This window comes from Ceratotherium simum, chromosome 26 (assembly GCF_057802395.1).
Source record: "Ceratotherium simum simum isolate JZ-2026a chromosome 26, ASM5780239v1, whole genome shotgun sequence".
Classification (NCBI taxonomy): Eukaryota; Metazoa; Chordata; class Mammalia; order Perissodactyla; family Rhinocerotidae; genus Ceratotherium; species Ceratotherium simum.
The window spans coordinates 12750881-12765004 of record NC_141925.1 but is presented as its reverse complement, the minus strand read 5'-3'; the positions used below and the strand labels follow the sequence as shown (position 1 = coordinate 12765004).

Below are 14124 nucleotides of genomic sequence, written 5' to 3'. Positions count from 1 at the left end.
CCTTTCTTTTACCTCTCTCCCTGCATTGCACTTGCCTAGCAAAGTCCCAACCCTGGTTGGATTGGACCATCCACCTTCTCGGTTTTTGAGCATCCTCCGAATATTGCTGGAAGACATGACACACCTGAGCTAATTTGTCACTTCAAATTCATCACCACGAGCTTCAAATAAGCACTTAGTCGTACTCAAAAATCCTGCATTTCTGACTTAGAAATTCCCTTTCCAACTATCTAAGATGTCTGCTTTTAACCACCTCTTTCTCCAAACCTCCCGCCCCAGCTGATGACCATGCCTCTCAATGAAAATAGAAGCCATCAGAGAAGAGCCACTTCCTGTTCTCACCACCAGATCCACAGACCTCCCCCCAGTCTGGACCCAGCCTTTTTGCTTCTCTCCCTTGCAGTGAAGAGGAATCCCTGCACCTGTCAAAGGCTAGTCCCTGTCTCTCTGTCAGCACTGGCTCCTCCAGTTACCCTTCTCTCCTGAATTATTTTATTTTCCCTTCTCTACTGGGTCATTCCCGTCAGCCTTTGTAAACGTGCTTCAAGTACAGAGCTTTGTAATCTAGTCCATGCTTTCCTCCCGCCATTGATAGAGTCTGAACTTGGCGGTGGGGGGAGCTCATGTCTGTATTTTTTCCTGGCCTTGAACTGAATTTGGTAGTTTCTTACATTATGAATGTAGCAACAACCCCAGCAGTGTTAGCAGGATCTGGAAGTTTGTCATCAGTGAAATCTCAGGTATCTTCAAATGGCATTTGAATTGTTACAGATATCTTGAATATTATTTACATTTGTCAGTACTTTGAAATTATCATAGTTATTTCATCTGCCACTGGATCTTGTTATTTAATGTGTTGATTAAGAAGCTGATATACTGTATTGCTATATCACAGATTAAAAAAAATGTTTTGGTAACTATTTCCATATAATTACCTTCTTTTATAATCTTGTATACTTTATTTTATGCATTTAAAAACATTATTCTGAGGAAGGGTCTGTAGTCGTTTTTTGTGTGTGTGAGGAAGATCAGCCCTGAGCTAACATCCGATGCCAATCCTCCTCGTTTTTTTTTTGCTGAGTAGGATTGGCCCTGAGCTAACATCCGTGCCCATCTTCCTCTACTTTATATGGGACGCCGCCACAGCATGGGTTGACAGGCAGTGCGTTGGTATGTGCCCAGGATCCGAACCTGCGAACCCCGGGCTGTCAAAGAGGAGTGCACGCACTTAACTGCTTGCGCCACCGGGCCGGACCCTGGGGTCTGTAGTCTTTAGCAGACCGCCAAAGGGATCAGTGGCACATGAAGGTTAAGCACGCCTGCAGGAATATCTCAGTCTTAAAATAACCCAAACCAAACCCCCTCACTTGTTTCCACTTTCCCTTCCTGGCCTGTGATGCTCCCACTCAGAGCAAAGCATCTTGAACAAGTTGTATGCTCTCCCTGTTCCTCCTTCTCCTCCACTGTTTTCTTCATCCTCTTCAGCTGGGCTTCCTTCTGCATCCTTCCACTGACACTTCTGGTTGGCCTGCCACGATCTCAAATCCAGTGACTCCCTCTTTGTCCTCATCTAATTCTACCTTTTGGTAGAATTTGACCCAGTTAATTACTCCCTCCTGCCCTAGATGCTCGCCTCCTGGCTTCCGGAACAGTGCATTCCCTGGTTTTCCTCCAGAATCCTTAGTGTCCTGATTGGCTCTTTCTCATCTTGCCTCTTTCTAAATATTACTTTTCCTAGTTGGTCTCATATATTCCATGGCTTTACTTTTTTTTTTTTGTAGGAGGAAGATTAGCCCTGAGCTAACATCCGTTGCCAATCCTCCTCTTTCTGCTGAAGAAGATTGGCCCTGGGCTAACATCCATGCCCATCTTCCTCTGTTTTATGTGGGACGCCGCCACAGCATGGCTTGATAAGTGGTGCGTAGGTCCACACCCAGGATCCAAACCTGTGAACCCCGGGGCACCAAAGTGGAGCGTGCAAACTTAACCACTACGCCACTGGGCTGGCCCTTTACTTTTTTTTATTATTAGATTATTAGAATTCCTATTTTTATTATTAGATTATTAGAATTCCTATACCTTCTCTCTCATTCCCCAAATGTTAGCATTGTACTATTTGCTTTGTCATCCTTTCTCTCTTTATATATGTCTATATATAATTTTTTTCCTAAACCATTTTAGAGTAAGTTGCAGACATGATGTTCCCCCTAGCTACTTCAGTGTATATTTCCTAAAAATGAGGACATTCTCTCACATAGCCACAGTACAGCAATCCAGTTAGGAAATTGACATTGCTGCATTGCTCACGTAGTTGTCATATCTTTCTCTTTTTAAATCCAGAACAGCTTCTTGGTTTGTCTTTGATCTTAATACCTTGACTTTTTTTTTTTTAATAATTTAATTTATTTATTTTTTTCCTCCAAAGCCCCAGTAGATAGTTGTACATCATAGTTTCACATCCTTCTAGTTGCTGTATGTGGGACGCAGCCTCAGCATGGCTGGAGAAGCGGTGCGTTGGTGCGCGCCCGGGATCCGCACTCGGGCCGCCAGCAGCGGAGCACGCGCACTTAACCGCTAAGCCACGGGGCCGGCCCAACCTTGACGTTTTTGAATAGTGTAGGCTAGTTATTTTACAGAATGCCCCTCAATTTGGACTTGTCTGATGTTTCCTCAGTCAAGTCCAAATGCATTTATTTTTTTTTGCCAGGAATACTACAGAAGTGAGTGTGTGTGTGCTTCTCAGGGCATCATATCAGGAGGCACATGATGTGGATTTGTGCCGTTATGGTGATATTCACCTTTCTTATAATTGTGGAAAAATACACATAAAATTTATCTTAACCATGTTAAAGTATACAGTTCAGTAGTGTTAAGTACATTGATATTGTGAGCCGTTGGTGTTGTTAGCTTTGATCACTTTTTTCACCAGTTAGTTTTAGCGTCCATTGATGATTCTTCTTGAAACAATTGTTGGCAAATGGTGATTTTCTAATTCCCTTGTTCTTTCTACAAAGTTCATTAATGTCCCACGGCTTTTGATACCTAAATTTATATCTCAACACCTTTCTCCTATACTGTAGACTTATATCTTCAGTTATTAATTTAAATATACCCTTAGATGATTTAATATGTCCAGGAAGGAGTTTTTGATTTTTATCCTTGGAACCCCAAACCTATTCTTTGCCTAGTTTTCCCTACCTAAGTTAAGAGGCCTTACCGTCTTCTCAATTGCTTACACCTAACAGTGTCATTTTATATTTTGCCCTTCCCTTTAGCCCTCACCTCCAGTATATCAGCAAGTTCTATCTCTCCTGTTTCTAAAATCATTCTCTCCATCTCTGTAGTCTAAGCCAGGGTCACAAACTATGGCCTGCTGCCTGTTTTGTAAATGAGGTTTTATTGGGACACAGCCAAGCCCATTCAGTTACTCATTGTGTAGTACTCTTTTCATGCTACAAGAGCACAGCTGAGTAGTTGCAATGGAGACCCCATATGGCCCACAAGCCTAAAACATTTACTCTTTGTCCCTTTAAGGAAAAGTTTGTTGACCTCTGATCTAAGTGATCGTCTCTTGCCTGAGTGATTGTAGTGGCCAGTTGCTTCTAGCTGACCTCCCTACTTCAATTCTCATAGGTGTCAAAATGATCTTTTAAAAAACATGAAGCAGATAATGTAATTATCTTGCATAAATCTAATGGCATCCCATTGCTCTTAGAATAAAATACATTCTTACTGTGGTCTCTGTGGGCCTGCACAATCTTGTTCCATCCTCTCTCTAATCTGACCTCATGCTGTTCTCCTGCTCACTATGTTCTGACCATACCAGCTTCCTTGCTGTTTTTGGAGCAGTCCAAGCCATTTCCATCCTCTAGGCATTTCTACTTATTCCCCTGCCTGAAATGCTCTTCCCCTAGCTCTTTGCATGTCCGATTCATTCTTATCCTTCGGGTCTTCCCTCACAGTGGCCGTCTCTGATCATCCTGTGTAAAGTCATTCCCTCACTACAGAGCAGGATGCGTCTACTTTGTTCACTGTGAAATTCCCCAGTGCCTAATACAGTGCGTGGCACAGCATACATGCCAAATAAAAATATGTTGAAAGAAGAATGAATGGAGTGTGTGAATAGACAAACATATTTCAAAATCATTTGCTTTTTCTGTTGACTTTTTGAGATATAGTTAAATATAGTAAATCTTTCTTGAGTGTTTTAGACTCTTTGTTAAAAAATTTTTATGTTAAGCAGTTACTTCTTCTAATGCATTCTTTTAAAAACTGTTTAGGAATTCCATATTTAAATCAGGAAGAAGAAAGACAGTTAAGAGAGCAGTATGATGAAAAACGTTTACAGTCCAATGGTGCAGGAGCTCTATCGTATGTATCTCCTAATGCTTCAAAATGTCCCATAACAATTCCTGAGGATCAGAAGAAGTTTATTGACCAAGTCGTGTAAGTTCCTAAACTGAAACCAAATGTACATTGAGTAATGTGTATTGGGCAGGACCGACATCTGTATCTGAAACTTGGGCTACCCATACAGAGTACACACAGAGGAGTGATGTTGTGAGTGGCAGGATTTAGTTGTGGCATATCTGAATTTGTGTAAAAACAGCACATTGTAAATAGAATTCTGTGTACTGTATTTAGACTTGTCACATGTCGCTAGGCAGGAGACTGTCTCAGCAAGTGGGTAGACCTGCACGGACCAAGGGCCTGACAGCCACTGTCCAGTTTCCCTAAGAGGAGCGAAACAGGCCCATCCAGATATTTGCAACATGCCCACATGTTTTTCTATCACAGTGAAGTTTCTGACAAGCAAACGTGCCACTGGAGGAGTGTCTGTCTTGTCTTGTTTAGTTTACTTGTCTGTATAACTGCTTTATTAGAAAAGTAAAAATTTAAATCACTGGTATTGATGAATTCTTGAGAAGTTGTCACTAACTCTTATAAATAACAAGAACAAAAAGAATATGCCAAAATAAAGTATTTTTCTACTGAACTAAAAAGTTATAACGTGATTTGATAAAATTACGTTGTCATATGTTCTTATATTTAGATGGCTTTTGGGTATGGTTATTCTGTTGGTTGATGACTTCATTCCTTAAGGGTATTGATGGTCATGTATTTATTTTAATTCCTCAGAGAGAAAATAGAAGATTTATTACAAAGTGAAGAAGACAAGAACTTGGATTTAGAGCCATGTACTGGGTTAGTTGCCCTGAATATTTTCACATGTTCTTTTTTTGGAAGGGTAGATCATTTCTGGCGTGCATTTGGTCTTTTAAAAACACGTTCATAAATAGTCTTTTTATTATAGATAGATTCCCAAGACTTAAGCACTAACCTCAGCATTAACACAGTGGAGACGATGGTATATTGAGATGCTGAATGAATGCTGTGTCTCCTCCTGGAGGGGAGAAAACTTGCGCAGCTTTGGCTTTAAGTTATACTCAACAGTGGCGTAGTTATTTTAGCCTCGAGGAGTGCTTATTACACAAAGGCTCTAGAAGAGAAGAATTCCCTGTCAGGCTACTTCTATCCTTTTAATTTCTCTCTGCAGTAAAAAACATCAGTGTTTCAAAGAGTCAGTAACTCAAACATCCTATTTTCCTTTAACTGTGACTAGCTTCACAAAAGTGTTTTAATGCATCTGTCTGCTTTAAACTCCTGTTATACAGCCACAGGTAGTAATACTTTGGTTAGACAAGAACCTCTTCTGTAAAGGCAATATAATAATATTAAAGAACATTTTAATGAAGATGAGTGATGAGGAATCCTTCCACCTCAAACATCCTGCCTGTTTTTTGTTTGCTATTACCTGTCACTTCTAATGAAATCTCTTTTAAAAATTAGATGTCTTTCCCAAACAGTGCTTAGTCAGTTTGAATTTTCTTTTAATGAGCCCAAATCAATAACTTTTCTTTTGTTTTTATAGGTTCCAAAGAAAACTAATTTATCAGACCTTGAGCTGGAAGTAAGTGTTGTTTATATTATATGTGAGAGCTCTGTGAGGGACCCAGGATGTAAAAACTAAATATGATCTCCTAGCTCTCATTTCATTTTTGAAATTCTGCAGTTTTTGGGATCTGACCCTACCACCTTCTTGGGCAGTGCTTTATTTTGTTATTTGCTCCTACTTTCTTAAGTTGAGTGCCCACTTAATTTATTTTCTTTGTTATTGCTTCTTAGTTGATGCTTTAAAGCCTTTAAATTTTCTTTTCCTTAGCTCTTTGGCGTTATTGATTAAGTTTTAGATGAGTGGTGGTTTTGTTCTTTGAAGGTATGCGATAAAGATTTGGTTTTAAGACCTAGAAATATTCAGATGAATCCTTGTTCTAAAGCAGGGGTTAGACCATGGATGGGCTTCAGGAGGTCTGTGAATCCCCTGAAATAATATCCAAAATTTTATGCATGCTGGAGGGGTTTCCATTGGTTTCATTGTATTTTCAAGTGATCTCTAACCCAAAAATTGAACATGAGTATTGGACAGATGGATGTTTGCATTTGACTTTGGGGTTCTTGTTCTTTCTTTAGAGCCTGCCATTGACTTGTATACTGGGAATTTACTCTGAACAAAACAGGAAAAGAGCCATTGTCCTTTGACCAGGCTGCTTTCCTGTTATATTATCTTTGCAACGTACTCCATGTGGGTTCCAGATTCCTCTCCTTGGCTGATACAAACTACCTTGCCAAACTACAGCAGACTTCCCCTGTGTATGCCCCATACCATCTAAAAAGACTTTCAAAATTTCACTTAGGAAGTAAGCATTATTATATTTGGAAGCAAGATTTGACTGTCTGGTAATGAGTTGAGTGTATTACATGATGCATGACATTTCAGAAAATGCCTAAGTCCTAAAAAAATTAATCTGAAGTCAGATACATTCTTTTGTTTTAAGAACAGAGATAGAGAAACATTTAGCAGCTGAAATATTATGGAATAAGCTTACTATAAAGTATTCATTGTAGTAACGTTTATTTCATATTTAATAAAACTTATTTAATTAAATTATGGCCATATAGTTGCTTTTAAAATACTTAGGGTTTTAACTGTCATTGTCTAATCTACTGATGTCATATTTTCTTTCTTTTCTTTAGGTACCCCAAAGGCATTCATGTTGAGACTTTAGAAACTGAAAAGGTAACCCCAGGAATTACCTAGTGCCAACATTAAGCACATGCAATGATACATTGACATGTTGAAAGTCAGAGTTTACTCCTTGGCTCTGCTACCTATGAGCTGGGTGACTTTGGGCGAGTCATTTCACCTCACTGAACTTCATTTTTCTCATTTGTACATTGGGGGTGAGCACGATAATGATGATCTATATCTATCTCACAACTTTTTTTATGGTGATCAAGTGGGTAAACGCAAGTGAACATGCTTTCTAAACTTGAAAGTATGCAGATGTTAGTACATGTTCTTATGATGGCAGAAAGCTGTAATGATATGCATGAAAAATGGCTTTCTGTTATGTGGGCAAATAAAATTAAATTTCAGAATCTGGGGCATAAGCCTAAGCATAGCTATTGTCATATATGCCCAAGGTGTGCTGGTAGGACTGATGCGTAGTGGCGGGCTCATGTGGGTTCCTTTTGCAGGATTTTAGAATTTTAGAATTTAATTGTTGCTCTTAAGTCAGATGTCAAATTAAATAAGAGATTAAGAAAATTAGGGGCCCGCCCTGTGGCTTAGCAGTTAACTGTGCGTGCTCCACTACTGGCAGCCCAGGTTCAGATCCCAGGTGCGCACCAACGCAGTGCTTGTTGGGCCATGCTGAGGCGGCGTCCCACATACAGCAGCTAGAAGGGTGTGCAGCTATAACATACAACTATCTACTGGGCTTTGGGGAAAAAAAGGAGGGGGATTGGCAATAGGTGTTAGCTCAGGGCCAGTCTTCCTCAGCAAAAAGAGGAGGATTGGCACAGATGTTAGCTCACGGCTGATCTTTCTCACAAAAAAAAAAAGAAAATTAAAAAATCTTGCTGAAGATAAATCTCAAACTTTGACATAGGAGGTTTTGTGGTGTGTTTAATTGATACAAAATGCAGTATATGCCAAAGAAGGTGCTATAGTTGCCTGACAAGTTACCAGAAAAATCCAGGAATTTTTTCTTATGCTAATGAAATATGATACAGAAATTTTATTTCAAAACCAGCTACTTAGAAATTCATTTTCAAATGCAGTGTAACATCTTAGTGTTTATCATGGAAAGTGTTGTATTCTCGTAGTCTGTTGATACTTTTAACTGAGTCTGTTGGGGTGAATTAATAAACCATGGGAAAATGTTATGGAATCAGAGGCAGAATTTTGTTTGTAATGCATCCACTCAATTTTTGGTGGCTTTTCAAAATACTTTGTGTGTTTAGCCCATGAAAGACTGCAGTGATAAAAATTATAACTTCTAATGGTAGCAGAATCTAAATTTTGGGGGGTCAAGTTGCTTCCAGAAAATTGTACATCTGCTTTATGTCTTTTAGAAAGAGCGATATATTGTTATCAGCAAAGTAGATGAAGAAGAACGCAGAAGAAGAGAACAGGAGAAACACGCTAAAGAACAGGTAATTGAGTTATGTTCGTTTCCTTTGGGTGAGAAATGGCGACAGAGATACTGATTTATTACTTTCTGTGTATTTGTAGATCATATGTTGGATTCAATTTAATGAATAGTTTTCTACCATAGAAGAATTGAATTGATAGAAAACTCTAGAATAGAATGAGGGGGACTTAAAGTTAAGTATTTAGACAAAGCCAACACAGTGAGACTGACATCATGGTTGACCAGTCTTCACTTATGTAAAAGCAGCCTTATAGAAAGTCGTCTTGATTATCATTCAGAGCGTGTGTCACTGAGCTTCACTGCCCGTTAACTAATATCTCTGTGTCTAACTTCAGGTACAGTTACTAGTTTTCCTAAAACAAAATTTAGAACATAGGATTTGACAGATTAGGATGTCGTGGTCATATTTGCATTGTTGGAACATCACCCTGGTTGCTGTCTAGAGAATGGATTCGAGTGAGTAAGACTGGAGGCAGGGAGACCAGGTAAGTTGTGGAGTAACCTAGCTAAGAGATGTCGGTGACCTGGAATAGGATAGTTAGTAGCAGTTTAGGTGGAATCTGGAGATTCTTAGAAGGTAGAATCAATGGAATTTGTGATTGGATGTGGGTGGTGAAAGAGGAAGGGAGGCGAAGGAAGGTGCTCCAGCCAGAAATTTGAGCAACTGAGTAGACTGAGATCAGTTCACTTAAATGGGATGGACTGGAGTGGTATTAATGGGGAGACACAGACAGAGGAGGCCAGGAGTGGGTTTGGGTGTGAGTGGATGTCAAGCTCACACATATATAAGGCAGGGCCATATCTGACTGATTCAGCCAGTAAAGACACCATAAGCCACTGTTAGATTTAGGCAATTTCCTACTTATATAGAGACGGACAGTCAGCCGAAGGTGCCAACTGCATGTGATCCTCGTCCCACACACCAAATAGACAACACTGAAACAAAAGGGACCAGGTGACTTGCAGCGTGAGTTGTGGATCCCCCATTACCGAGGAGCCAGCTCTAGACTGCAGCTAAGGGCTTTTATATTCTGTAGCTCTATTCTGAAAGGTGTGGGGCAGAAAGCCCTCTGCCTCATCAGAACCTGGGAGGTGGTGAGAAACTGTCTCCTGACAGCATCCCAGAAGACAGAGGGAGGCGAGTGGGAGGTGGCCTTGGAACAGCTCCTTACAAGCCTCTGTCACTCCTCCTCTCCTCCTGAGGTGTTCCACTGAGACGCAGGTTCATTGCAGCTCATGCCTTTGCCTGCATGGCCTATTTGAATGTGTGCAGGGTCACCAGGGCACTGTGGCAGAGCTGTCCCCTTACAGTGGAAAAAGATGTTACGTTCTCTTTTTGTCCCAGTGAGGTTTTAGTTGTCCTTGGGACATCCAAGGGTAGGTGTCCTGTAGTCAGATTTGTCATTCTGGAGTGCAGGAGAGAGGTGAGGGCTAGAATTGGTTGTCGTTGGCAGAGAGACTGGGACTGGATTAGAGCACCTACAGCTTGCATGAGGAATGAGTAAAGAGGGCCTAGGGTAGGACCCTGAAGACCACCAGCATTTAAATAATAGAAGTAGAAAAATGTGCCAGGAGATTATTATGACACGGCAGCCAAGGGAAGAGAGTATTTGAAGAAGGGGATGTCAACAGTGTCTGATACTTTAGAGAAGTAAGAATAAGGAATGAGATGTGGCCATTGGGTTTAGCCTTGGGAGTAGTTTTTCTTTCTTTCTTTCTTTTTTTTTAATATTCTTTCAATTTTTAAAAATTTTTAATTGTGGTAAAATACACAACATAAGTTTACCATCTTAACTATTTTTAAGTGCGCAGTTTTGTAGTGTTAAATACGTTCACATTGTTGTGCAACCATCACCACCATCCATCTCCAGAACTCTTTTCATCTTGCAAAACTGAAACTCTTTACCCGTTAAATAACAACTCACCATTCCCCCTTCCCCCCAGCCCCTGGTAACCACCATTCTACTTCTGTCTATGAATTTAACTACTTTAGATACCTCATATAAGTGGAATCATACAGTATTTGTCATTTTGTGACTGGCTTTTTTCACTTAGCGTAATGTCCTCAAAGTTCATCCATATTGTAGCAGGTGTCAGAATTTCCTTCCTTTCTAAGCTAAATAATATCCCATTGTGTGGATATACCACATTTTCTTTTCTCTCTCTCTTTTTTTTTTTTTTGAGGAAGATTGGCCTTGAGCTAACATCTGTTGCCAATCTCCCTCTTTTTCTTTTTCCTCCCCAAAGCCCCAGTACATAGTTGTCTATCTCAGTTGTAGGTCCTTCTAGTTCTTCTCTGTGGGACACCACCTCAGCATGGCTTGATGAGCGGTGAGTAGGTCTGTGCCCAGGATCCAAACCAGCAAACCTCAGGCCACCGAAGCAGAATGTGCGAACTTAACCGCTGCACCGCTGGGCTGGCCCTACCACATTTTCTTTATCCATTCATCTCGTGATGGATGCTTGCATTGATTGCTTTTACCTTTTGGTTCGTGCGAATAGTGCTGCTAATGAACATAGGTGTACAAGTAGCTCTTTGAGTCCTTACTTTCAATTCTTTTAGGTATATACCCAGAAGTGGAATTGCTGGGTCATATGGAAATTCTGTTTAATTTTTTGAAGAACCACGATACTGTTTTTCATAGCGACTATACCAGTTTACGTTCCCACCGACAGGGCACAAGTGTTCCAATTTCTCCACATCCCCGCCAACACTTGTTAGCCTTGGGAGTAGTTTAAAGAGGTGAGCAGTTTCAGTGAGGGTGAAGCCCGAGAGCAGAGGGCTGCAAGTACCTAGGAGTTAAACGAGAGCCAGTAAGTGGAGAGAAGTCTTGTAAGTCATTTAGCTGTGAAGAGACAAGAAGGGGCCGTAGTTACATGGAGCTTAGAATTAAGGAAGGGGTTTCAAGGTAGGAGACAAATGAGCCTATTTAAACACTGTTGGGAAGAAAATGGGAGAGAAGAAACAGTGAGGGTGAGTCTCAGAGTGCTGTGCTATAAAAATTTTGTAAAACTGTTTGACACAGAAAGAAATCAGGAATTCTGAGAATACTTGATTTGATCAGTCATTTGCTGGGTGGGTTTCCTTAGAATTTAACGCAGTATTGAATTTTGCCAGCAGGTGGCAGCTTTTAAAAGTTTGTGTTTTTAAGACAGTTTGATAGACTTGGAAATTTCAACAAATGATGTGAAGTGATAGGTAGACCCTAAGCACTGTTATTTTAGTAACTAATGAATAATTTGCCACTTGCTCATTCCACTTTTTAAAACAGAAGAAACGGATGTACGTAGATCATTTCAGATGGTGGTGTTTGGGGTGATAGACACAAAGCATGTGAAACTAAAGCTATCTAACTTGATATAACATTTCAGTGCTTTTCTTTTTTTGCTAGGCTTTAGCCCATTCCAGTAAGGAATATATGTATGTCAGTAGTTTTTTTGCTTGTTTCTTTAAATTAGGAAGAACTGAATGATGCTGTGGGATTTTCTAGAGTCATTCATGCCATTGCTAATTCGGTAAGTAAACCAGACTTTTTCTTGCTTGTTTGGATATGATTGCTGAATTATATCCAAACCATTTTTCAGAAAGCTTTTCTTGTAAAATGCATAGGAGGATTATACTATAATGTCCTTATATGGCTACATGAAACTAGTGTTTATTATTCTCAAAGACAGTAAGAAGTAGAATAAGAAAGTAAGGAATATGAGGAGAAACAATCGGGTGTTTGACTGAAGACATTTTGTTCCTTCATTAGAATAATCTAGAGGATAAAAATAATTGTCTGTGTTCAGTTCTTCTGCATAACTGTAATTGAATCTTATGTCTGATAGCCTTAATAATTGATAAGTTTTAAAAATGTGCTGACCATTTGTGTAATTGTGCTAGAGGGTTGTGTGAGAGGTATGATAGGCATTTTCCTTGTTTTGTAAGGCCTTTCGGAAAAGAGGGATCCACATCTTGCATAGATAAACTGGGTCATGCTGCTAGTTGTTTTTCAAATTACACATCCAAGTCAGACTGCTTGCTTGGATGCTAACTTTGCTGGAGTCTAAGACTTTCTTTTCCTTGAGTAGTTGGCTGTGAGAGAAGGAATCCTCCTCCTGGAGAGGAATCGTCTTGTCCCTCCTTTGCGTCAGGAAAGCTTTAAGGCTGTGGAGACCCTCTCAGAGTTCCGTGGCTGTCTCACTACCAGGGGCAGGCTTGTCAGAACAGGACACTTGAGGGGAGGCACACCACCGTCCTCAACTGGAGACAACAGAAGTTACAGAGCCTTGTAAAAGAAGAGGGCTGGCTCACTAGGAGCTCTTTCTCTCAAGTAAGCGGGGTAATCAGAACGGAATAGCAAGTTAGATGAGCCTGGAGAGAAACAAAGAAGTGACTAAGATAACAGGTATCCAGGAAAGCAGAGAGGAGTTTCTGGTCACGTCTGCTTTCATTGTCCACACTCACCCAGCAGGCTTCAGATGAGTGGTTGATTTGACTGAGGCTGGCACCACAATACAGAGATGTGGGCATGACTTGGCTTTGAGCTCTCTGATAGCCATCATGACAGTTTAGTTTGCTTTTCCAGGATTGGGACATTTGTTTGCCTTCTACAGATTCAGATGCCTTAGCTTGCTGTGCCTCTGCTTGTGATTCCTCTCGGTTGTCTTTCTTCTACAGAATAATTCATAGTCTGTCGCTGACCATTGGTAGTGAACATCACAAAGCATACTACGAGAAAAAGCCCTATTTATTAGTGATCCAGACATTTCAAATTGAGGATTCACATACCTTAAAAAAATAGTAACATAGTTAAGCTCTGTCTGTACAGCCAGTGAACAGTAAACACTCTGAAATATTTATATCACAGCCACATATATTCTTTTCCTGTCACTCTTTGTAGTAAATGTATGTTTTCTGTAGTTTCATACAAGTTTTCATTTTGTACTAATTTTACACTCACAGAAAAGTCGTAAAAATAGTAGAGCTTCCATATATCCCTCACCCAGCTACCCCTAAGGTCAGTATCTTACATAACCACACAGTTGTCAGAGCCAGGAAATTAACATTGGTGCAATATTATGAACTAAACTGTAGACCTTATTGGAATTTCACCAGTTTTTCCACTAAGTCCTTTTTCTGTTCACAATTCTCTCTGGGATCCCACATTGCACTTACTTGTTATTTCTCCTTAGTCTTCTGCAGTCTGTAACAGTCTTTCATTGTCTTTTATTTTTTATTTTATTTATTTTTTATTTTTTGTGAGGAAGATTGGCCCTGAGCTAACATCTGATGCCAATCCTCCTCTTTTTGCTGAGGAGGACTGGCCCTGGGCTAACATCTGTGCCCATCTTCCTCCACTTTATATGGGACGCCGCCACAGCATGGCTTGACAAGCGATGCGTCGGTGTGCGCCCGGGATCCGAACCAGCGAACCCCGGGCCGCCGCAGCGGAGCATGCACACTTAACCGCTTGCGCCACTGGGCTGGCCCCTCATTGTCTTTTATAACCTTGATATTTTTAAAAAGTATTGATTATAATTTTGTCAAATGTCCCTCAGTTTCGATTTGTCTGATCTTTTC

General features: G+C 40.3%; 1 protein-coding gene across 4 annotated transcripts in view; it reads left to right on the top strand.

Moving 5' to 3' along the window:
* The window catches only part of PARN (poly(A)-specific ribonuclease), a 153361-nt gene that overhangs the window by 9196 nt on the left and 130041 nt on the right, over window positions 1–14124 (top strand). For 3 of the 4 annotated variants that reach the window (XM_087416991.1, XM_004441852.3, XM_087416992.1), the window contains 6 exons: window positions 4281–4446; window positions 5140–5205; window positions 5933–5971; window positions 7096–7138; window positions 8479–8559; window positions 12018–12074. In XM_087416991.1, the coding sequence (XP_087273117.1) occupies window positions 4281–4446; window positions 5140–5205; window positions 5933–5971; window positions 7096–7138; window positions 8479–8559; window positions 12018–12074 (452 nt within the window). The remainder of the gene's footprint in view (window positions 1–4280; window positions 4447–5139; window positions 5206–5932; window positions 5972–7095; window positions 7139–8478; window positions 8560–12017; window positions 12075–14124) is intronic. The other variant, XM_087416990.1, reaches the window with a different exon arrangement.